We start from the raw sequence: 22512 nt of genomic DNA on the forward strand, positions 1-22512 counted from the left end.
AGCGGCTCGTTCGGGACGAGGGTGAAGTCTCCGGAACGCCCTTTCTTTTTCACTGGCCCACTACACTGTCTCCTTCACCTCATCCATTCCCCACACTCCCACCGAGCAAAATCCCGAGCGATCCTGCGGCTCTCCATGGGCGGAGGCAGCGGCGATTCCGGAGTTTCCCGGCGTGCACTGCGGAGGAGAGTGAAGGTGGAGGCCCGGCGATGAGCTGCCTGGGACAGCGGCATGGACGCGTCCGCGACGGGGAGACGCGATGGAGTCCTCCCCGACGGCGTCCTCTCGTCGGCGAAGAGTGAATCTCCCTCCATGGGATCTCGCAGGCTCACTTCGAGGTCAAGCTTGATTGTGGTCAGGCCTGCCACGCCCTCTATGGCCAGTTCCGGCGGCCCGTGCAGCCCGCTTCCGCTTGCCCCGTCGTTCCCCGCCTCCGTCCATCGACGGGGGAGCTCTGGATTTTGCGGGTGGAGGCCATGGACGCTGGTGGCAAGCAACCTTTGCCACGCCCCGTCCCCCTCTCCAACTCTTCGACGATCCTCCTCAAGGTCGGCGGCGGCGGTGGCGACGACGAGGGAGCCGAGCATGCGGCGGCTGGATCGAGCGCGTGGAGGCGCACTGCGCGCGCGGTCTTGCATCATCTTCTGTGCAAGCAAGTCGCTGCGCCACCAGGGAGCTCGAGGCGGCCGTGTCGTGCACCCAATCCACCGACTGTCGCCTCCTGCACCAGGATGCCGTCTTCGCCCGCCTCTACCAGGCCCGCCCTCCTCTCCTGGGTGCAATTCGTCGAGCAGCTTGTGCGCGGCCAGCTGGTCTGATGCTCTCGTGTGCGGGGGGTCTGATAGGCGGTGAGCAGGATCTTGCGCTGGGGTCTGATGGGCTTGGTTGGTGAGCAGGATCTTGCGCTGGGGTTCAGGTTCAATGCTAAGGGCACCATAGACTGTGACAGGTACCAACAGAAGATGTTTCATTTTGTTATTGCTAGTGTCGCAGGATTCTAGATGCAATATGTTTTGTCAACTAATGTTTGTGTGGGTTCATGGTATAATTGATGGCTATGCATGACTCTGAAACTCATCTAAGTAATCTGGTTCGCACTTTATTCCTTTGTAGATCGATGCTACTACTGATGAAGTTGGTAAATTTCATTTTTATTAACCCTAGCAAATTTATTTCATTGGTCATGGTTATTTTAGTATTTTGACCATGGCAAATTTAGTTAACAAATCATGGCAAATTTTATTTTCTCGTTAATTAAGCATGGCAATTTTATTTCCATTTTGATCATGGTAAATTTAGTAATTGACAACTACAAATTTAGTTTATACACCATGGCAAATTATAGTTTCATGTATTTGCATGTCAAATTAACTTTAATTTCCAAGACGATGGCAAATTTTTAGTAGATCATCATGGCAATTTTACAGGGCAATGTCAAACTTTTCTTACCATGGCAATTTTTTCAGTGAATTTGCCATGGCAAATTCACTAGACCTCCCATAACAAATTCACAAACATGCCCATGGCAAGTTTGGTTTTTTCAAGCCGATGTCAAACTTTTCTTGCCATGGCAAGTTTCTCTTTTCAAGCTGATGTCAAAGTTTTTCTTGCCATGGCAATTTCTTTTTTCAAGATGATTTCAAACTTCATCAAGATGTCCCACGGCAAATTCACTTACATGCCCATGGCAAGTTTCTTTTTTCAAGCCGATGCCAAACTTTTCTTGCCATGGCAACTTTCTTCTTTGAAGACGATGTCAAACTTTTCTTATCATGGCAAAAAAAATTTGAATTTGCATGGCAAAATTCACTAGATGTCCCACGGCAAATTCACTAACATGCCCATGGCAAGTTTCTTTTTTCAAGCCGATGTCAAACTTTTCTTGCCATGGTAACTTTCTTTTTTCTAGATGATGTCAAACTTTTCTTACCATGGCAATTTTTTTAGTCAATTTGCCATGGAAAATTTACCTAAATTCCCATGGCAATTTTTATTTTTTATTGACATGGCAAGTTTTACTTTTTATTTGCCATGGCTAATTTACCTTTTATTAACAGGGAAAATTTACCTAAATTCCCATGGCAATTTTTAGCTTTTATTGCCATGGCAAGATTTACTATTTATTTGACCTTTATTAACATGGCTGATTTTACTTTTTTTTGCCGTGTAAAATATATGCAAATTTTAATATGATTTTGGTTATGATCATGGCAAATTTAACTATATGCACCATGACCATTCTTTCTTCCTTTTTGCAACATGGCAAATTTCTTTTGCACAGGACCATGGCAAATTAAGTCTATGCATCATGGAAATTTTATTGTATGCATCATGGCATTTTGTAGTCTACATTTTAGTCTATGGATCATGCCATGAGATTATAGCCTATGCATTTCTATCACAAGATCTTGTCAACATTCCATAATTTAAATATGATGGAAAATTTACATTTTCTGGAACGTTGCAAATTTTTACTATGTAGCATGGTAAATATACTTGTGTTCCCATGGCAATTTTTCATTTATTTTTTCATGGCAAAATTTACTCCATTTTTTTGCCATGGAAAAATTTAATCCATTTTTGCCATGGCAAAAATACTTTTATTCACATGGCAAATTTTAGTTTAACTTGCCATGTGAAGTTTTTCTGCCTTTTATATTTGTGTATTGAAAGATGGCAAAGTTAAGAAATTTTTCTCATTATTTTTTTTTTGCGTTTTCGGGCTTTTTTAGCACAGCAGTATGCAATTGGGTTGTGCCTCACCTTTTCTGTTTCTGAGCTGACGACTTGTGTGCCAAGTGGGCCACCATGGGGTCGTTCGGTTCTGACCGAGCTGAATCGTTCGGTAGGTTCCCCACGATGTAATGAACGACTCGTTCGGGTTGGGAGTCTCCCAGCCCGAACGTTCGGTAGTTATCGACGTCTTTTTTTTTACCTGACTTAAATCTGACCGACATAGGGGTTAACCATAGGGTTCGACAGTCATCCAATGACCAGGAATATCCAATCACTAATGGCTAGGAGATTCGACAGTCATCCAACGACCAGGAATATCCCGGAGGTGAAATCCAACAGCCAGAACAACTAATGGCGTGAGAGAACTAGAAAGATGCCCAGTTTTCATGTCCTGATAATTAATGTCTTTAGAAAATGTCGGGCTACATACGCCTAGCTCACAAAACGAGTCTGGTCTCTCCAGCCTCCGCTAAGGGCATGTACAATGCATGGCCTCAAGATGATGCCTCACATGTCATGTAGGATCGGATATGACGTAAAATAGGTTCGGATAGGGAAGCGGGATCCTTTCCAGGAAGCAGGTGTTTGAAGAGAAAAAGCGCGATCCAGTGACAAAAGCTAAAAAGGTTGGAGTAAAAAATAAAGATGCATGTGTACTAGAATTTTTATTTTCTATTTCTTAATGAGGTTCACTAGTGGTAGCTTGCATTTGGGAGAAAAAATAAATGTAGATGCCTCAAATTACTTTTTATCATGAGGCATATGTATCCATATACCATCATTGTACATGCCCTAATAGCATCGCTGCTTATACGTGATCTCAATTCTCAAAGATACCACACGATCCCTTCGCATCAAAAAATTGTTAATTCGAGCATTGGAGCATTGAAGGTGGAGGGAGTTCACAACATTGAACTAGATTTAACATTTCCACACGTTTTTCCTGTTACAAAATGCCCAGCAAACAACTAAAGCACTTCCTGTACTACATCAAAATTTGAATTTACAGCAGGAAGCAACAAAACATCCAAAACTAATAAGAGAAGCTATGCTGAGCAAACAACTAGCCGCTAGGGGAAAACACACTTGGATCACAGTGCAGATGGGAGGCGAGCAGTGTGACGGAACCATTTGGTCCTCCTGTATTTCCAGGGCTTTTATCAGATTAATACACCCGACAACAGCTCCCAGCACCGCGTCTCGATTCTGGGACAAAGTTCATTTGGGAGATGAACTCACATTTTCATTTGCAGCTGTACATGGTGGCCTCGATCTCTATCCTCCCTTCCAAGGGCCGTGCAGGAAAACATGGTGGCCTCGATCTCTATCCTCCCTTCAGGGCCGTGCAGGAAAACATGGTTGCCTCGATCTCTATCCTCCCTTCCAAGGGCGTGCATCCTGCAAGCACATGATTCAACACCTCCAGCGGCATCAAATTTGATGAGGGAATTCAGTGCACCGTTTCAGAAAAAATGTCTGATATGTGCACAGCTACCCAGCAATTTTCCCATACACATCGATTGTTCTGTCTTTGATGAGAAGGCTCCAACATGTCAAGAGACATTAATCGATTTCTACTTCCTCCACATCTTTGCTGCTAGGGAAACTGCATGGCTCATCTTCCTCTTCTTCCTCATCTACTTTCATAAATAGTCCAAGTTTTTCCAACATGCTGCCAGAACCAGGAAGAAAACTGGGCATGCCATCCTGGGAATGCTCAGGACTCGTCTCATCAACAGAACTTACAATATGTTCCGTGGTGATTGTACCAAGCATTTCTAGGTCCTTGGGATGGACGCTGTCATTAATTTCTACAGTTCTCTCCATCTGCATCGGGTTTAAACAAACTTTTAGCAACAAGACAAAAAAAAGATGAGTCGCATAGCACCAGCAAATGCAGTTCATTCACTTGCCTCCTGCAAGGCCTGACGAGCCTTTTCCCTCTCAAGGTCCCGCTTACACTTAGATTCAGCTTCGGCTTCAGCTCTGCGAGCTTCCATGGCTGCATTACCTTCAGCCAAAAGCCGTTCTTTTTCTGTGTCCATAGGCAAGACAATTCTTAGAAAAGCAGGAGCTTACTACTCCCTCCGTCCCAAAATTCTTGTCTTAGATTTGTCTAAATACAGATGTATCAAGTCACGTTTTAGTATTAGATACATCCATATCTAGACAAATCTAAGACAAGAATTTTGGGACGGAGGGAGTACTTGGCAGCAAGCAAACAAACAGATGTATATGCTTTTTACCTTCCTTCTGCAGTTTCTCCAGCTCCTCCTGTTTATCTCCACCCTCACCCTGAGCTCATTAGGTAATTACATGTCAGAAAGAGGTGCAGCGAGTAATGAAGGAAAGAAAGCAAGATGTAAAAAGCTCCCAAACCTGGCTGAGAATCCCACGAGCTTTAACAATAACATCAGCATAACGGCTCCTCAAAAGAGCTGCTCGTAAGAGCTTGTCCGGGGAGACTTGCCTGTCGGGTTTTGCATTCTCCCCTATATATTCATTGGGAAAGGATCAGATGATCCGACCAGATCAATGCACCAAGACCCCTTGATGGTCTCATATGAACCTGCTTACATAATCATGCTTACCCTCAGATGCAGCCTTGGACTCATTGTCCTGCTCACGGAGTTCCACATCACCGGCAGTGTCTGATTTAACCAATGGTAATTGGTTTAGTATGACAAATAAAAGCAGATTCCGCGCAACATGTAGCCAAAGGGGCATTGGGGATAAGACTTACGGTTAGCATCAACAGGGTTAATAACATCACTCTTTTCTTGCTCTGCAGGTTGTTCTGGTATTTTAGTAACCTGCAACAAAGAAACCAATTATTGCAACGCAACAAGGTAGCACATATAAGAGGTTCGCCAGTCAATGGAAACAAAACAATACACTCTTGCCACAACATTAGTAGAACTGGATATCATGATTACTGATCAAAGTTGACCCAGAGTATCGTAAAGATCCACACAACCAGATCACCCATTCTGCGATCTGGTTCAGTCTGACTAAAGCGAGTCAACCAATGAAGTACAAGCTACGAAGCTAACCGCGGACACTGACACGGAGATCACCCGTTATGTGATCTGGTACAGTCTGCCTAAAGCGAGTCAACCATACAAGCTATGAAGCTAACTGTGGACACTGACAAGGCGTGGTACTATCAGAAATAAATTGGACGAGGGAACAGAAGGGCTGGTGACTACAGAGGCGGTAAAGAAAATGGCAAGCGAATAATGGATGAATGTAGAGCTAAGGAGAGAAAGAACTGGCGGGTTTAATCCTGTTAACATACTTCATAGGTCCATATCTTCACTACTAAGAACTGGCTTAAATGAAGGATCACCCAGTAAAAAACTGCCAAAGTACCTTCGCAAGCTTTGCTGGGCTACCAACCTTTTCAGATTCGCTTTCAGTGTCACTGCCCGAGTCAGAATCTGCATTACCAAAATAGGAAATACGATCTGAGGACTAGAAACCGTAATAAATATATCATATATAGTAGGGTCTTGTAGACAACTGGGACTGACTGTTTAAAATAATTAATTGGAACAAAGAATCTGTAGTTTCCAATACTTTCCAAAAAGCATCTATCAACCTCAACCCTTGCACCACATATCAGTTCACTAAGAATCAGTGTGAGACAATTGCAGGATGGCACTTTGTCATCCTGGGTGACACTGACATCATGATATTTTAACTATTTCATTAAGTTTCTATGGATTCTGCTACGTCTCCTGAAAGATAATATTGGTTGTAAAAAATAAATGAGAAGAACAAATTTGCAGCACATGTCAATCTCATATAATATTCTGAATTTCAGATGGTTCACCAACAGTAAAAAAGTTTGCTTCTCAACTTTTGCTTCACTACCTTACGTGAACTCGTAAAATGAGATTTCAACGACGTTTAGCCAAAGACTTAAACAAAAATATGGACTAGACATAAGCACAAATCTCTATAAAATGAACATGAGAAGGGAAATATAGAGATGGTCAAAGTAGTGAGAGTAGTGGCACGAAGAGAAACATGTTTTACAAGGATGTACCCAATGGCAAACACAAATGTAGATAACTAAAACTCATATGTACACACCGCTGGATGAAGATCCCGAGTCACTGCTGGAACTACTTGGACTACCACATTTGTTAGTTCTGATCTGAGGATCCTTCTCTATCAATATAGGGGATGCATTGCCGCAAATGTCCACATCCTCCTCAATAGGCTCACCACCTGAGTGCACAAAAGGGTCAATCTCTAGCAAGTGCATTGATGGTGTCAAAGTTATATCTATTGAGAACCTCAAAGGGTACATGATAAAATACCTTTGCAGGGATTTGTGGACAAGTGACTGAGGCCAGGAACGTTCACAGCCTCATTCTCAGAGGGCTCTGACTTTTTCTGCTGGTTATCTCTCTCTTGCAAATATTTGTCGACACGCTTCTTCAGTTCTAATAGTATATCATCACTGAGTGCATGGATATCAATCTCTATCTCTCCATCCCCAGGCTGATCTGTGTTGTTGTCAATACACTGCTGTAACAAATCAATGATGTGACCAGGTAATAATTCTGGCTCCTCGGACAAAGAAGCTAAGCAGTTTCCAAAGGATTCTTTCTCCTCAAATGTCATCTTCGGCTTCATAATCTCAGTTGGCCTGACACGCTCAATTGACAAGTCACTGCGGTCAACAGGAGGGGTCTTTCTCCTCTTTGAGTCGGCCCTATCAACCTCAACATGTGGCTTCGTTGCAGCAGAAGCCAACTTCTTCTCCACTGTCTTCCATCTAGACTCAAACATTTTATTCAGTTGAATGGCCATATCATGCACTGCATGCCCTCGAGGATTGTAAGTTATCGCATTGCTAAAGGTCAGCCTGACATCAGCTGCAAAATCAGATGGCCTTGTGTAGGAACCAGAATCTAGCTTCTTCTTGATGGTCCCAAGGTCCATCGGGTGCTTGATAATGTCATTATAATCTGGAATGTTGAGCTTTTCCACATCTACCGGAACATTAAAAATATGACTACATTTCTGAGTCATGAGCTTCTTCAGAATACCTTCACACATCTGCAGAATCGTAGCTTCGGGCAACACCATAGACGTTTCAGGCCGGGGCTTTGTAGGCAAGAAGCGCCCCTTGGCACCACGGAGAACATGGCTCCCCGCTTTCACTTTTTTAGCTCGAGGGGCAGCAGAGGATGAGTACGCAGGTGCTCTGCTGACAGGCATGATGGCCAAAAACTCTGGCTTCTTAAGGAGATCCCGGACCGAATCAAGCTCTGAGCGGAATCTCTGGCGAAGGTACCGCCGCTCAGACGATGACATCTTAGAGGGGACAAAGATCTCCCGCTTCACACCAAAGCCATCACTGTTAAGGCTGATGCACTTGCGTTTTGGCCCAGACGAATCTTGCGAGTCGACACGAACAGGGCTGCCTGACTCGCCAACAGTCTCTGCATACCCACGGGGCACACCTCGGTAGGCCATTTCATCATAGCTCCGTTTAATCTGCCTCTGCGGCGCAAACTCCATGAGGACCGTTGGTGTCATGTTACCAGGCGCCAGCGAGGTGGCACAGATCTGCTGAATAAATGATAAACAGCTTCAGACACACACGACACACACACACACAACGAATTGAAACCTAGTAGGGATTTAAATGGAAGCACACAAACCGAAATTTACAGGTGTTCAAATGCTCTGCAGCAAAACCCTAACATTACCAATCCGTACCGAGCGATAGAGCACAAATCCGACAGCCTAACGCTCAAATCTTCTAATTCGCGCCCAGAACCAGACGCCTACCGACCCGAAAGCGAAAACCCCCAAATCATAACAGCCGAACAATTCGAAGCGAAAGAGGATGCAGGCACGGACCTGGAGGCTGGATCTGAGGCGCGGGGAACCCTAGGTTGGGATTCCGGAGCGATGCGTCCTTCTCCCTTGGTGAGCGCGGCAGCGAGCTGGACTTGCGCCGGATCTGGAGAGCGCGCGCGGTGGCCGCCGCGGGTTCGAGTCGCCTCCCCCTTATCCTCTTTCCTTTTATCTTCTCTCCTCCTCTTTCTTCTCTCTTGCTCTCCTTTCCTCGCGCCTCCAGTCGTCTCGTCGCGCTGCCAATATTTTTCCTTGCCGAAGCGACCGAGCCCGAACCCGAAGCGGAGTTGGATCTGGATCCTGCGCACGAGGCTGGTCGAGACCCGAAATGGAGCGGGACGGAGCGAAACGATTCGGTTGGATGCGACTTGACGCGCGCGGGGTGGGCGCTCTCTTGGTGGGTATTTATAGGTGCGGGGGGGTTCGGGGGGCGGTGCGTGCCGGATCCTGGCCGTCGGTTCGCGAGGATCGGACGGGCGGACGGGGAGATCTGGGCGCGGGGCCCGCCGGGGCCGACGTGACGTGGAGGGGGTCGCTCTTTGACTTTGTTCGAGAAGGTTTCTGCTTGGACAAGGATCGCGCGCCTTCTGACGCTGTATCGTGGGGCGACAAGGTCTTAGGGCCCGCATGTCATTGTATTCGGGTAGGTTTTCGTGCGGTTCGATAATTTCTGGGGAGCGGCCGTCTTTTGTCGAACCCGCGGGATCTGGATCTGGGTACGCGCGGAGGGCGGGGTGACTTTTAGGTGAAGGCTGGTGACACGTGGAAGCACGTGCGTGGCTGCGTGCCTTCCGCGGTGGGGCTCCTGGCCTGCCCTGCTGGGTTTTTCTTTTTTGATTGAAGCTCTCCTGGGTGTTTCGCGCGGGCCGCCCCTATATCTTGCCTTCAGCGTCCATCTTCCGACTCGCTCAAGGCGAGTTAGATGGGCCAGCCCACGCGCGCGGCAGGCCATCGCCTCTTTTTTTGTTTCTTCTTCTGTTTATTTTGTTTTTTGCTTTATTTTTGTACATTTGTTTATAGTTTTAAATAATCAATAAACATATATATATATATTACAAAATACTCTCTACAAAAGATTTTTGGAAAATGTTAATCAAGCATTCAAAAAATGTTGATTGTCTATACAAAAATTGTTAATCATGTACTAAAAAAATGATGAAATATTTTGACCATGTATATAAAACTGTTAATCAAGAATTTTGAAAAAACAAATGTTGAGCAAGTATTTGAAAAATGTTAATCAGGCATTTGGAAATCCTAAATGTGTATAGAAAAATGTTGACCACTATCAGACAAGTCGATGGCCGTCGGATCAGAAGCAACACGTATGTCTGATTTGGTAATCAAGTCACACGGGAGATTTAGGCGCTTTCGATCGCTAATTTGTTGCTGCTCTATAACTGCTTCCATAAACGTTGCTTCCTCTCATTTGTTTCCTAACATCCATAAATTAGGCCATAACTACTTTCGTAAAAAACGTGACTCTCAATTCTAGGTTTTTGTGTCAGACTATTTGCTTCCTTATGAAACAGATCTTGATCCCATTATGCTTTCATATTATTTTAAATTTTCTTCCATGAGTTTCATGTGGATTTGACATCGTAGGCATTTTTCCCGTTCAATGCAAAATTAAGCTTGCTTCCACGTTGTATTAAACTTGCTACGGTGAATAGATATTTAGTTTCTTAGCTAAAGGAAAAAAATTCAAGCGACTAGAGGATTGCTCTACCCAAATAAAACCTCCTTTCTACCAAAGATAACCATTATTATGACTACACATAACACATGCTTCAAGCATATTAGGGATCTGATTCCCAGAAATACAAAGGTGCTCAATTTGCTTTCATCATATAAAATTCATGCTTCCAACAATACAAACCATGCTTCATACTCCACAGTCCATTTTCTCTCCAAGCGTTATCGTATGTTGTTCCTTCTTTTTCAGGTATGATTCCAAGTGTTATGATGTGGATTTTTGGCTTACTAGCGATTAATTGCTCTGTACATAGCATGTACACTACCTGCCTACTACCGCTGATACGGTACCATCCAAGACCCTCCCTGCTATGCTCCATCCACCGCATTTGAGAAAGCCTCGATGACTTTATTTCTTTCACAAATATGCGGGTATCGATATTGTGAGGCATAAGAGTCTGGCGAGAGTAGCAAGGAGGCCGACACCATCGAGGGGACGATACCCTTGACTTTTGACAACCCACTGTGTGTCTTGCTACTTTGCTTGCAAGATGATGACAAAACATTGGGCACTCAGATGCTTGATCTCACATCACACGCCATGCTCACCATCGATGATCATGACATGCTCACAGTCGGCGGTAAAGCATGATCTTCCTCTCAAGTTAGCCGTACAGAATTTTGAAATCGTGAGTAGTTTCAGTTGAACAAATGTGACACCTATGAAACAATATGAAGCATGGAAATGAAGCCAAATGAACACAATTAATGTGGAAGCATAAGTGTGAGGTACATGAAGCAAACAGTACACAGTGAAGAAGCATAACCATTGCTTGTATGAAGTTCATTTGCATTATGAACATACAAATGAATCATGAAAATTGGATGCATCATCTTTATGCAATCTCAACGTAACTTCTACATAGTGGAAGCACATCTTATAATGGGATACAAAAGATCTCTGCGTAGTCATTCAAATTAAGACGAAAGAAGAGGGTGACATGCATCTTGTCCATAATACATGTAAAAATTAGGAATCGTGATTTAGTTGTTGAATAAGTGGAATATAACACCTACAGGCACATATGAGGCATAGAGTCGAGACAAAAATAAACACAATGTGGAAGCAGAGTTTGATATGTATGAAGCAAACTTGACCACACTCGGCTTCTAATTATGAGGATTAGATGATCTAGGTCTAGCTCTAATTTATCAACTAGGACCAAATAGAACTAGAACTAGAGAACTAAAGGAGGCTCCAAAACTTGTGTGTAGGAAAGGTGCAAAAGCCTCTAGTATATATACGTTGAAGGGGAAGGAGAGGGAGTCACATGGGGAGGGAAAGTCTCCCCCCCTTTCCGCACAAAAGGAGCCCCCCACCTCCAATTCGGCCTCCCTCTCTCATTTCCACGGGGAGAAGGAGCGCCACCACTATTGGGCCCTTGTGGCCCAATTCTCCTTCCACCTATTGGCCTTTTAAGGCCCATTGGTATGTAATTAAATATAAATCTCATAACTATTGTTAGATCATCTTATTATTAATTTATCTCCAAAAACATTTCCGTCAATATATTATTTATCGGTAATACACGATAAAATAACACTTCCGTGATGATACTTCTTTGCCACAGTAGGTCACGTTTTCTGTCATGCATATACATCTATGATGATTTTATGACAGAATCAAGATAGTCATACATGTGCTGTCGTAGAAGTGTTCCATGACACTACTAAAATTATCATCATGGAAGTATCCACTTCCATGGCGATAAATGCCGCGTCATGGAAGTGTTTTCGTCAAGGGTAACCGACACGTGGCATTGATAACCCACAAGTATAGGGGATCGCAACAGTTCTCGAGGGTAGAGTATTCAACCCAAATTTATTGATTCGACACAAGGGGAGCCAAAGAATATTTGCAAGTATTAACAACTGGGTTGTCAATTTAACCACACCTGGAGATTAATTATCTACAGTAAAGTGATCAGTAGCAAAGTAGTATGATAGTTTTGATAGTAGTAGAAATAGCAATAGTAACGGTAACAATGATAGCAATGATTTTGTAGCAAGTGTAACAGTAACAGTAGCAGTAGTAACTTAGCCAGAACAATATAAGAGAAATTCGTAGGCATTGGATCAATGGATTCGTTGGATGATATTCATCATATAACAGTCATAACCTAGGGCAATACGACACTAGCTCCAATTCATAAATATAATGTAGGCATGTATTCCGTAAATAGTCATACATGCTTATGGAAATAACTTGCATGACATCTTTTGTCCTACCCTCATGTGGCAGCGGGGTCCATATGGGAACTAAGGATATTAAGGCCTCCTTTCAACAGAGAACCGGAACAAATCATTAACACATAGTGAATACATGAACTCCTCAAACTACGGTCATCATTGGAAAGTATCCCAACTACTGTCACTCCGGGGTTTACGGATCATAACACGTAATAGGTGACTATAGCTTGCAAGATCGAATCTAGAACATAGATATAATTGTGATAACTTAAACGGTTCATATCTGAAATCATGGCACCCGGGCCCAAAGTGACAAGCATTAAGCATGGCAAAGTCATAGCAACATCAATCTCATAACATAATGGATACTAGGGATCAAGCCCTAACAAAACTAACTTGATTACATGATGAATCTCATCCAACTCCTCACCAACCAACGAGCCTACGAAGGAATTACTCACTCCCGGTGGGGAGCATCATGGAATTGGCGGTGGAGAAAGGTTGGTGATGATGAAGATCGGAGATCCCCCTCTCCGGAGCCCCAAACGGACTCCAGATCTGGCCTCCTGATGAAGAACAGGAGGTGGCGGCGGCTCTGTTTCGTGAAACGCGATAATTCTTCCTCCTTGATTTTTTTCTCCAAAAATATGATTTTATAGAGTTGGAATCAGGGTCTGCGGGGCAACCAGGTGGGCACAACCCACCTGGGCGCGCCAGGAGGGGGGGCGCGCCCTGGTGGGTTGTGCTCACCCAGGGCCCCCCTCCGGTGGTTCTTGGATCCAGTATTTTTATTTTATTTCATAAAAAATCTCCAAAAAGTTGTGTGTCATTCCGAGAACTTCTATTTCTACACAAAAACAACACCATGGTAGTTTTGCTGAAAACAGCTTGAGTCCGGGTTAGTTTCATTCAAATCATGCAAATTAGAGTCCAAAACAAGAGGAAAAGCGTTAGGAAAAGTAGATACGACGGAGACGTATCAACTCCCCCAAGCTTAAACCTTTGCTTGTCCTCAAGAAATTCAGTTGATAAACTGAAAGTAAAAAAGAAAAACTTCTACGAACTCTTTTGCTCTTGTTTACATAAATAAGCTTAAGTAGCACCCAAGTTTTCAACAAAGATCATGACTAACCATGTCGACAATAACTCTTAGAAATTATATTAACTCATATCAATGGCATAATCAACTAGCGAGCAATAATGAAATATCTCAAATGGCAACACTTCGTCAAAACAACCGTGATATAATATGACAATAGTGGTATCTCGCTAGCCCTTTCTGAGACTGCAAAACATAAATGCAGAGCACCTCCAAAGTTCAAGAAGCGACTAAACATTGTAATTCATGGTAGAAAAGATCCAGTCATGATGCACCCAACATTAGCTATACACAATGCATGAGGATGACAATAGTGCTCTCAGGTCTGGTGCTTTTTGAGAAGATGATGACTCAACATAAAAGTAAAGAGATAGTCCCTTCGTAGAGGGAAGTAGTGATTTGCAGCGGTGCATGAGCTCAAAATTTTAAAACAGAGGTAAATGAAATTTTGAGAAATGCACCCTTCTTGTTTACTTCGCGACCATTAGTTATCGGTATCTTCCATGATAAACACATTAGTGGCGGTTCACAAGCGATAGAAAGTAAAGGTTTACTCCCCCTCCACCAACAAGCACACTCCACGACTGATCCGAATCCACGGGTACCGTCCATACCAACAACAATCCTGGGGGAGTTTTGTTTAATTATTTGCAACTTTGAATTCGGGACTGGGAATCCCTATTACCGCCCCTCTCGTGCAAGAAGGGGCGGAGCTACAGGGTGTCCAGGTTGGGCCGCAGCCCACCCTAGAATTTTGGACCATGATATACTATGTGTTAGAGATGGGCCGAAGAAAAATAAAAAAAAGTCCAATACCAACCCATGTCTGGCTAGCCCAAACAAAAGCTACCCAGCTGCTCACACGCATCGAGTCACTTTGCCCCGTGGATGACCTCGCTCGCTGACTTCGCTCCTTATTTTGTCTTGCCGCCGCCATGGCGCGACTCGCTTCCTGCCTCGCCGTCCCAGGAGCGGAGGAGACGCCTTCCTCTCTGTCTCACTTGCCCGGTGCTCGAAGCCTCCGCTCGTCCGCCGCTCCCACCGCCCTGCGCATCTGTGCAGTGCTACCTCTTGAGCACTGCGTTGGTTTTCCCTTGAAGAGGAAAGGGTGATGCAGCAAAGTAGCGTAAGTATTTCCCTCAGTTTTTGAGAACCAAGGTATCAATCCAGTAGGAGGCTACGCGCGAGTCCCTCGTACCTACACAAAACAAATAACTCCTCGCAACCAACGCGATAAGGGGTTGTCAATCCCTTCACGGTCGCTTACGAGAGTGAGATCTGATAGATATGATAGGATAATATTTTTGGTATTTTTGTGATAAAGATGCAAAGTAAAATAAAAGCAAAGTAAAAAGCAAAGAAAATAACTAAGTGTTGGAAGATTAATATGATGAAGATAGACCCGGGGGCCATAGGTTTCACTAGTGGCTTCTCTCAAGAGCATAAGTATTTTACGGTGGGTGAACGAATTATTGTTGAGCAATTGACAGAACTGAGCATAGTTATGAGAATATCTAGGTATGATCATGTATATAGGCATCACGTCCGAGACAAGTAGACCGACTCCTGCCTGCATCTACTACTACTACTACTCCACTCATCGACCGCTATCCAGCATCCATCTAGAGTATTAAGTTCATGAAAACAGAGTAACGCCTTAAGCAAGATGACATGATGTAGAGGGATAAATTCATGCAATATGATAAAAAAACCGATCTTGTTATCCTCGATGGAAACAATACAATACGTGCCTTGCTGCCCCTACTGTCACTGGGAAAGGACACCGCAAGATTGAACCCAAAGCTAAGCACTTCTCCCATTGCAAGAAAGATCAATCTAGTAGGCCAAACCAAACTAATAATTCGAAGAGACTTGCAAAGATAACCAATCATACATAAAAGAATTCAGAGAAGATTCAAATATTGTTCATAGATAATCTTGATCATAAACCCACAATTCATCGGTCTCAACAAACACACCGCAAAAAGAAGATTACATCGAATAGATCTCCACGAGAGAGGGGGAGAACATTGTACTGAGATCCAAAAAGAAAGAAGAAGCCATCTAGCTACTAACTATGGACCCGAAGGTCTGTGGTAAACTACTCACACTTCATTGGAGAGGCTATGGTGTTGATGTAGAAGCCCTCCGTGATGGATGCCCCCTCCGGCGGAGCTCCGAAACAGGCCCCAAGATGGGATCTCGTGGGTACAGAAGGTTGCGGCGGTGGAATTAGGTTTTTTGCTCCGTATCTGATCGTTTGGGGGTACGTAGGTATATATAGGAGGAAGGAGTACGTCGGTGGAGCAATAGGGGGCCCACGAGGGTGGAGGGTGCGCCTTGGGGGGGTGGGCGCGCCCCCCTACCTCGTGGCCTCCTCTTTTGTTTCTTGACATAGGGTCCAAGTCTCCTGGATCATATTCTTCCTAAAAATCACGTTCCCGAAGGTTTCATTCCGTTTGGACTCCGTTTGATATTCCTTTTCTGCGAAACTCTGAAATAGGCAAAAAACAGCAATTCTGGGCTGGGCCTCCGGTTAATAGGTTAGTCCCAAAAGTAATATAAAAGTGAATAATAAAGCCCAATAATGTCCAAAGCAGTAGATAATATAGCATGGAGCAATCAAAAATTATAGATACGTTGGAGACGTATCATGCAGCATGTCCTGCCCAGGTGTGGCAGCAGCGCCTTGGTGTTTGGTGCCCTCGCAACTGCAAGCCGACGCCAGTTGATCTGAGGTACTTTGATAGTTTGATACTTTGCTGTCTTTATTTCCGATCTGAGGTACTCCCCATTCCCCACTTCTCTATTTTGTAATTCCTAATTGCTATCCATTTCCAGTACAGTCCATATGTAGCTCAGTAGCTGAAGAGGAACACATACACAGAAAGGAAAATTGCACATAATTTGTTCAATTATGTGTACCAGTTTCTCAAATCGGTATTGCTTCTACCGGTGGCAACGCCAAATGTTTAGACTGAGAGCATTTTCTGTGAGTTTAGTCAATAGCAAATTAAAAAATAAAATGGATGATTGCCTAGTCAAATACATTGGGCTGGATGTTTTCTCAAAGGTGAATGAAGATGAGACAATGTAACTTTCAAAAAAATGAGACAATTTAGGCTTCTTTTATGCAAAATTGAGACTTAATTGGGAATTTAGGTATATACGTAAGACCATATTGATCAATTTCTATGTGGCTTCGGCAATTACTTAGAACATTCATATTTGTTGTCAATTTTTTTAGGTGGACCACCCTGTTTTCAATTCCTAGGTCCCAACTATTTACATGGGAGAGCTCCCAACAAGAAAAAGAAGAATCGAGAAATCTTTTTGGGTTTTCTTTTTAACACTACAACTAAATACACTAGAAAGAAAAAATGAAAAGAAGCAAACAACATTTTTTTAGAATTTCTCAAAAAAATCAAACACACAAGAAAAAAGCGAGAGAAATAAATCTAGCATGGATAATACAATCAAAAAGTGGAGACACCGACAACTGGAATGAAATGTGTAAACATGAATGTAATGTCGGTGGAAATACATACTCCCCAAGCTCAGGCTTTTGGCCTAGCTTGGTAGTCACCACTCGAAGAAGCGATTGGATCCTATGTTGAAGTGATGTGGAGCGGGCACCCGAGCGTCCCACTCCTGAGGCTCCTCCTCTGCTGCCGCTGATACGTCTCCAAAGTATCTACTTTTCCTAACACTTTTCCTCTTGTTTTGGACTCTAATTTGCATGATTTGAATGAAACTAACCCCGGACTGATGATGTTTTCAGCAGAACTATCATGGTGTTGTTTTTGTGCAGAAATAAAAGTTCTCGGAATGGAACGAAACTTTGCGAGGAATTTTTATATCAATAAAGAGAATTTTTGGAGCCAAGATCCACCAGAGGGGGGCACCTGGGTGGGCACAACCCACCAGGGCGCGCCCCCTCCTAGCATGCCCAGGTGGGTTGTCCCCACCTGGTGGCCCCGCAGACCCTGAAACCGACGCTATAAAATCCTATTTTTCCAGAAAAAAGGAGGGAGAAAGAACTATCGTGATCCACGAGATGGAGCCGCCGTCACCTCCTATTATTCATTGGGAGGCCAGATCCGGAGTCCGTTTGGGGCTCCGGAGAGGGGGATCTTCGTTCTTCGTCATCACCAACCCTTCTCCATCGCTAATTCCATGATGCTCCCCACGGGGAGTGAGTAATTCCTTCATAGGCTCGCTGGTCGGTGAGGAGTTGGATGAGATTCATTATGTAATCGAGTTAATTCTGTTAGGGCCTGATCCCTAGTAACCACTATGTTCTAAGATTGATGTTGCTATGACTTTGCCATGCTTAATGCTTGTCACTTTGGGCCCGGGTGCCATGATTTCAGATATGAACCGTTTATGTTATCACCATTATATCCATGTTCTAGATCTGATCTTGCAAGTTATAGTCACCTACTACGTGTTATGATCCGGCAACCCCAGAGTGACAATAGTCGGGACCACTCCCGGTGATGACCGTAGTTTGGGGAGTTCATGTATTCATCGTGTGTTAATGCTTTGTTCCGGTTCTCTATTAAAAGGAGGCCTTAATATCCCTTAGTTTCCAATTGGACCCCGTTGCCATGGGAGGGTAGGACAAAAGATGTCATGCAAGTTCTTTCCATTCCATAAGCACGTATGACTGTATGACTATTTACGGAATACATGTCTACATTATATTGATGAACTGGAGGTAGTGTTGTATCGCCCTAGGCTATAACTGTCTCATGATGAATATCATCCAACAAGTCACCAATCCAATGACTACGAATTTATCCTATATTGTTCTTACCAAGTTACTACTGCTATCATTACTGTTACACTTGTTACAAAACTACTGCTATCACTGTTACCGTTACTATTGCTGCTGTCACTATTATCAAAACTATCATATTACTTTTGCTACTGATCACGTTGCTACAGATAATTAATCTCCAGGTGTGGTTGAATTGACAACTCAGCTGCTAATACCTTCAAATATTCTTTGGCTCCCCTTGTGTCGAATTTATAAATTTGGGTTGAATACTCTACCCTCGAAAACTATTGCGATCCCCTATACTTGTGGGTGTTGGAAATATGCCCTAGAGGCAATAATAAAATGGTTATTATTGTATTTCCTTGTTCATGATGATTGTCTATTGTTCATGCTATAATTGTATTAACTGGAAACCGTAATACATGTGTGAATACATATACCACAACATGTCCCTAGTAAGCCTCTAGTTGACTAGCTCGTTGATTAATAGATGGTTATGGTTTCCTGACCATGGACATTGGACGTCATTGATAACGGGATCACATCATTAGGAGAATGATGTGATGGACAAGACCCAATCCTAAGCATAGCACAAGATCGTGTAGTTCGTTTGCTAAGAGCTTTTCTAATGTCAAGTATCGTTTCCTTAGACCATGAGATTGTGCAACTCCCGGATACCGTAGGAATGCTTTGGGTGTATCAAACGTCACAACGTAACTGGGTGGCTATAAAGGTGCACTATAGATATCTCCGAAAGTGTCTGTTGAGTTGGCACGAATCGAGACTGGGATTTGTCACTCCGTATGACGGAGAGGTATCTCTGGGCCCACTCGGTAATGCATCATCATAATGAGCTCAATGTGACTAAGTAGTTAGTCGTGGGATCATGCATTACGGAACGAGTAAAGTGACTTGCCGGTAACGAGATTGAACGAGGTATTGGGATACCGACGATCGAATCTCGGGCAAGTAAAATACCGATTGACAAAGGAATTGTATACGGGATTGATTGAATCCCCGACATCGTGGTTCATCCGATGAGATCATCGTGGAACATGTGGGAGCCAATATGGGTATCCAGATCCCGCTATTGGTTATTGGCGGAGAGGTGTCTCGGTCATGTCTGCATGGTTCCCGAACCCGTAGGGTCTACACACTTAAGGTTCGGTGACGCTAGAGTTGTTATGGGAAATAGTATGTGGTTACCGAAGGTTGTTCGGAGTCCAGGATAGGATCCCGGACGTCACGAGGAGTTCCGGAATGGTCCGGAGGTAAAGATTTATATATGGGAAGTCATCATACGGTCACCGGAAGTATTCGGGGGTATGCCGGTATTGTACCGGGGCCACCGAAGGGGTTCCAGGGGTCCACCGGGAGGGTCCACCTGCCCCGGAGGGCCTTATGGGCTGTAGGTGGAAGGGAACCAGCCCCTAAGTGGGCTGGGCACCAACCTTCCCCTAGGGCCCATGCGCCTAGGGTTGGGGGAAACCCTGGAGGGGGCGCCCCCCTTGACTTGGGGGGCAAGCCACCCTCCCTGGCCCCCGCCCCTCCCACCAGATGGGATCTAAGGGGCCGGCCCCCTCTCCCTTGCCCCTATATATAGTGGAGGGGTAGGAGGGCAGCCGCACCCCTGGCCTGGCGCAGCCCTCTCCTCCTCCAACTCCTCCTCCTCCTCCGTAGTGCTTAGCGAAGCTCTGCCGGAGAACCACGAGCTCCATTGCCACCACGCCGTCGTGCTGCTGGAGTTCTCCCTCAACTTCTCCTCTCCCCTTGCTGGATCAAGAAGGAGGAGACGTCCCCGGGCTGTACGTGTGTTGAACGCGGAGGCGCCGTCCGTTCGGCGCTAGATCAGATCTTCCGCGATTTGAATCGCTGCGAGTACGACTCCATCAACCACGTTCTTGTAACGCTTCCGCTTAGCGATCTTCAAGGGTATGAAGATGCACTCCCTCTCTCTCGTTGCTAGCATCTCCTAGATTGATCTTGGTGACACGTAGGAAAATTTTGAATTATTGCTACGTTCCCCAACAGTGGCATCATGAGCTAGGTCTATGCGTAGATTCTATGCACGAGTAGAACACAAAGTAGTTGTGGGCGATGATTTGTTCAATTTGCTTACGGTTACTAGTCTTATCTTGATTCGGCGGCATTGTGGGATGAAGCGGCCCGGACCGACCTTACACGTACTCTTACGTGAGACAGGTTCCACTGACTGACATGCACTTGATGCATAAGGTGGCTAGCGGGTGTCTATCTCTCCCACTTTAGTCGGATCGGATTCGATGAAGAGGGTCCTTATGAAGGGTAAATAGCAATTGGCATATCACCGTTGTGGCTTTTGCGTAGGTAAGAAACGTTCTTGCTAGAAACCCATAGCAGCCACGTAAAACATGCAACAACAATTAGAGGACGTCTAACTTGTTTTTGCAGGGTATGCTATGTGATGTGATATGGCCAAAAGGATGTGATGAATTATATATGTGATGTATGAGATTGATCATGTTCTTGTAATAGGAATCACGACTTGCATGTCGATGAGTATGACAACCGGCAGGAGCCATAGGAGTTGTCTTAATTTATTGTATGACCTGCGTGTCAATGAAAACGCCATGTAATTACTTTACTTTATTGCTAACCGTTAGCCATAGTGGTAGAAGTAATAGTTGGCGAGACAACTTCATGAAGACACGATGATGGAGATCATGGTGTCATGCCGGTGACGAAGGTGATCATGCCGCGCCACGAAGATGGAGATCAAAGGCGCAAGATGATATTAGCCATATCATGGCACTTTATGATTTGCATGTGATGTTTGTCATGTTTACATCTTATTTGCTTAGAACGACGGTAGCATAAATAAGATGATCCCTCACTAAAATTTCAAGAGACGTGTTCCCCCTAACTGTGCACCGTTGCGAAGGTTCGTTGTTTCGAAGCACCACGTGATGACCGTGTGTGATAGATTCTAATGTTCGCATACAACGGGTGTAAGCCAGATTTACACATGTGAAACACTTAGGTTGACTTGACGAGCCTAGCATGTACAGACATGGCCTCGGAACACAAGAGACCAAAAGGTCGAACATGAGTCGTATAGTAGATACGATCAACATGGAGATGTTCACCGATGATGACTAGTCCGTCTCACGTGATGATCGGACACGGTCTAGTCGATTCGGATCATGTATCACTTAGATGACTAGAGGGATGTCTATCTAAGTGGGAGTTCATTAAATAATTAGATGAACTTAATTATCATGAACATAGTCAAAAGGTCTTTGCAAATTATGTCATAGCTTACGCTTTGGTTCTACTGTTTAAGATATGTTCCTAGAGAAAATTTAGTTGAAAGTTGATAGTAGAAATTATGCGGACTGGGTCCGTAAACTGAGGATTATCCTCATTGCTGCGCAGAAGGCTTATGTACTTAATGCACCACTCGGTGTGTGAACCTTGAGTGTCGTCTGTGGATGTTGCGAACATCTGACATACACGTTTTGATGACTACGTGATAGTTCAGTGCGTAATGCTAACGGTTTAGAATTGAGGCGCCAAAGACGTTTTTGAAACGTCGCAGAACATATGAGATGTTCCAAAGACTGAAATTGGGATTTCAGACTAGTGCCCACGTCAAGAGGTATGAGACCTCTTACAAGTTTCTTAAACCTGCAAACTGAGGGAGAAAAGCTCATTCGTTGAGCATGTGATCAGATTGTCTAAGTACTACAATCGCTTGAATCGAGTGGGAGTTAATCTTCTAGATGAGATAGTGATGGTTCTCCAAAGTCACTGCCACCAAGCTATTAGAGCTTCGTGATGAACTATAACATATCAGGGATAGACATGATGATCCTTGAGCAACTCGCGACGTTTGACACCGCGAAAGTAGAAATCAAGTAGGAGCATCAATTGTTGATGGTTAGTAAAACCACTAGTTTCAAGAAGGGCAAGGGAAAGAAGGGATACTTCATGAAACAGCAAATCAGTTGCTGCTCTAGTGAAGAAACCCAAGGTTGAACCCAAACCCGAGACTAAGTGCTTCTGTAATGAGGGGAACGGTCACTGAAGC

General features: G+C 44.2%; 1 protein-coding gene across 3 annotated transcripts; it reads right to left on the reverse strand.

Annotated features, from left to right (window-relative positions):
- Positions 1 to 3637: 3637 nt before the first annotated feature.
- Positions 3638 to 8994, reverse strand: LOC123144734 (transcription factor GTE10). 3 transcript variants are annotated; one of them, XM_044563955.1, is made up of 10 exons: positions 8620 to 8994; positions 7065 to 8322; positions 6835 to 6972; positions 6109 to 6176; positions 5480 to 5549; positions 5328 to 5387; positions 5116 to 5228; positions 4983 to 5031; positions 4650 to 4771; positions 3638 to 4563 (listed from the first exon to the last, which is right to left on the reverse strand). In XM_044563955.1, exons 2-10 carry the CDS (start codon positions 8290 to 8292, stop codon positions 4300 to 4302), a joined length of 2112 nt encoding a protein of 703 aa, XP_044419890.1. In that variant the 5' UTR covers positions 8293 to 8322; positions 8620 to 8994; the 3' UTR covers positions 3638 to 4299. The 3 variants fall into 3 exon arrangements, with proteins under 3 accessions (XP_044419890.1, XP_044419891.1, XP_044419889.1); XM_044563956.1 differs by having other exon boundaries at positions 6136 to 6176; positions 7065 to 8325; XM_044563954.1 differs by having other exon boundaries at positions 7065 to 8325.
- Between the last annotated feature and the right edge of the window lie 13518 nt (positions 8995 to 22512).

Source organism: Triticum aestivum, chromosome 6D (assembly GCF_018294505.1).
Source record: "Triticum aestivum cultivar Chinese Spring chromosome 6D, IWGSC CS RefSeq v2.1, whole genome shotgun sequence".
NCBI classification, from domain to species: Eukaryota; Viridiplantae; Streptophyta; class Magnoliopsida; order Poales; family Poaceae; genus Triticum; species Triticum aestivum.

What these genes read in the sequence shown, in the direction of transcription:
- LOC123144734 (XM_044563955.1), bottom strand. Translation starts at nt 8,292, where the DNA reads ATGACACCAACGGTCCTCATGGAGTTTGCGCCGCAGAGGCAGATTAAA. An exon ending in GTCCACAAATCCCTGCAAAG is followed by an intron (nt 6,973 to 7,064) that starts GTATTTTATCAT and finishes TTGTGCACTCAG; the next exon opens with GTGGTGAGCCTATTGAGGAG. An exon ending in GCCCAGCAAAGCTTGCGAAG is followed by an intron (nt 5,550 to 6,108) that starts GTACTTTGGCAG and finishes TCTTTGTTGCAG; the next exon opens with GTTACTAAAATACCAGAACA.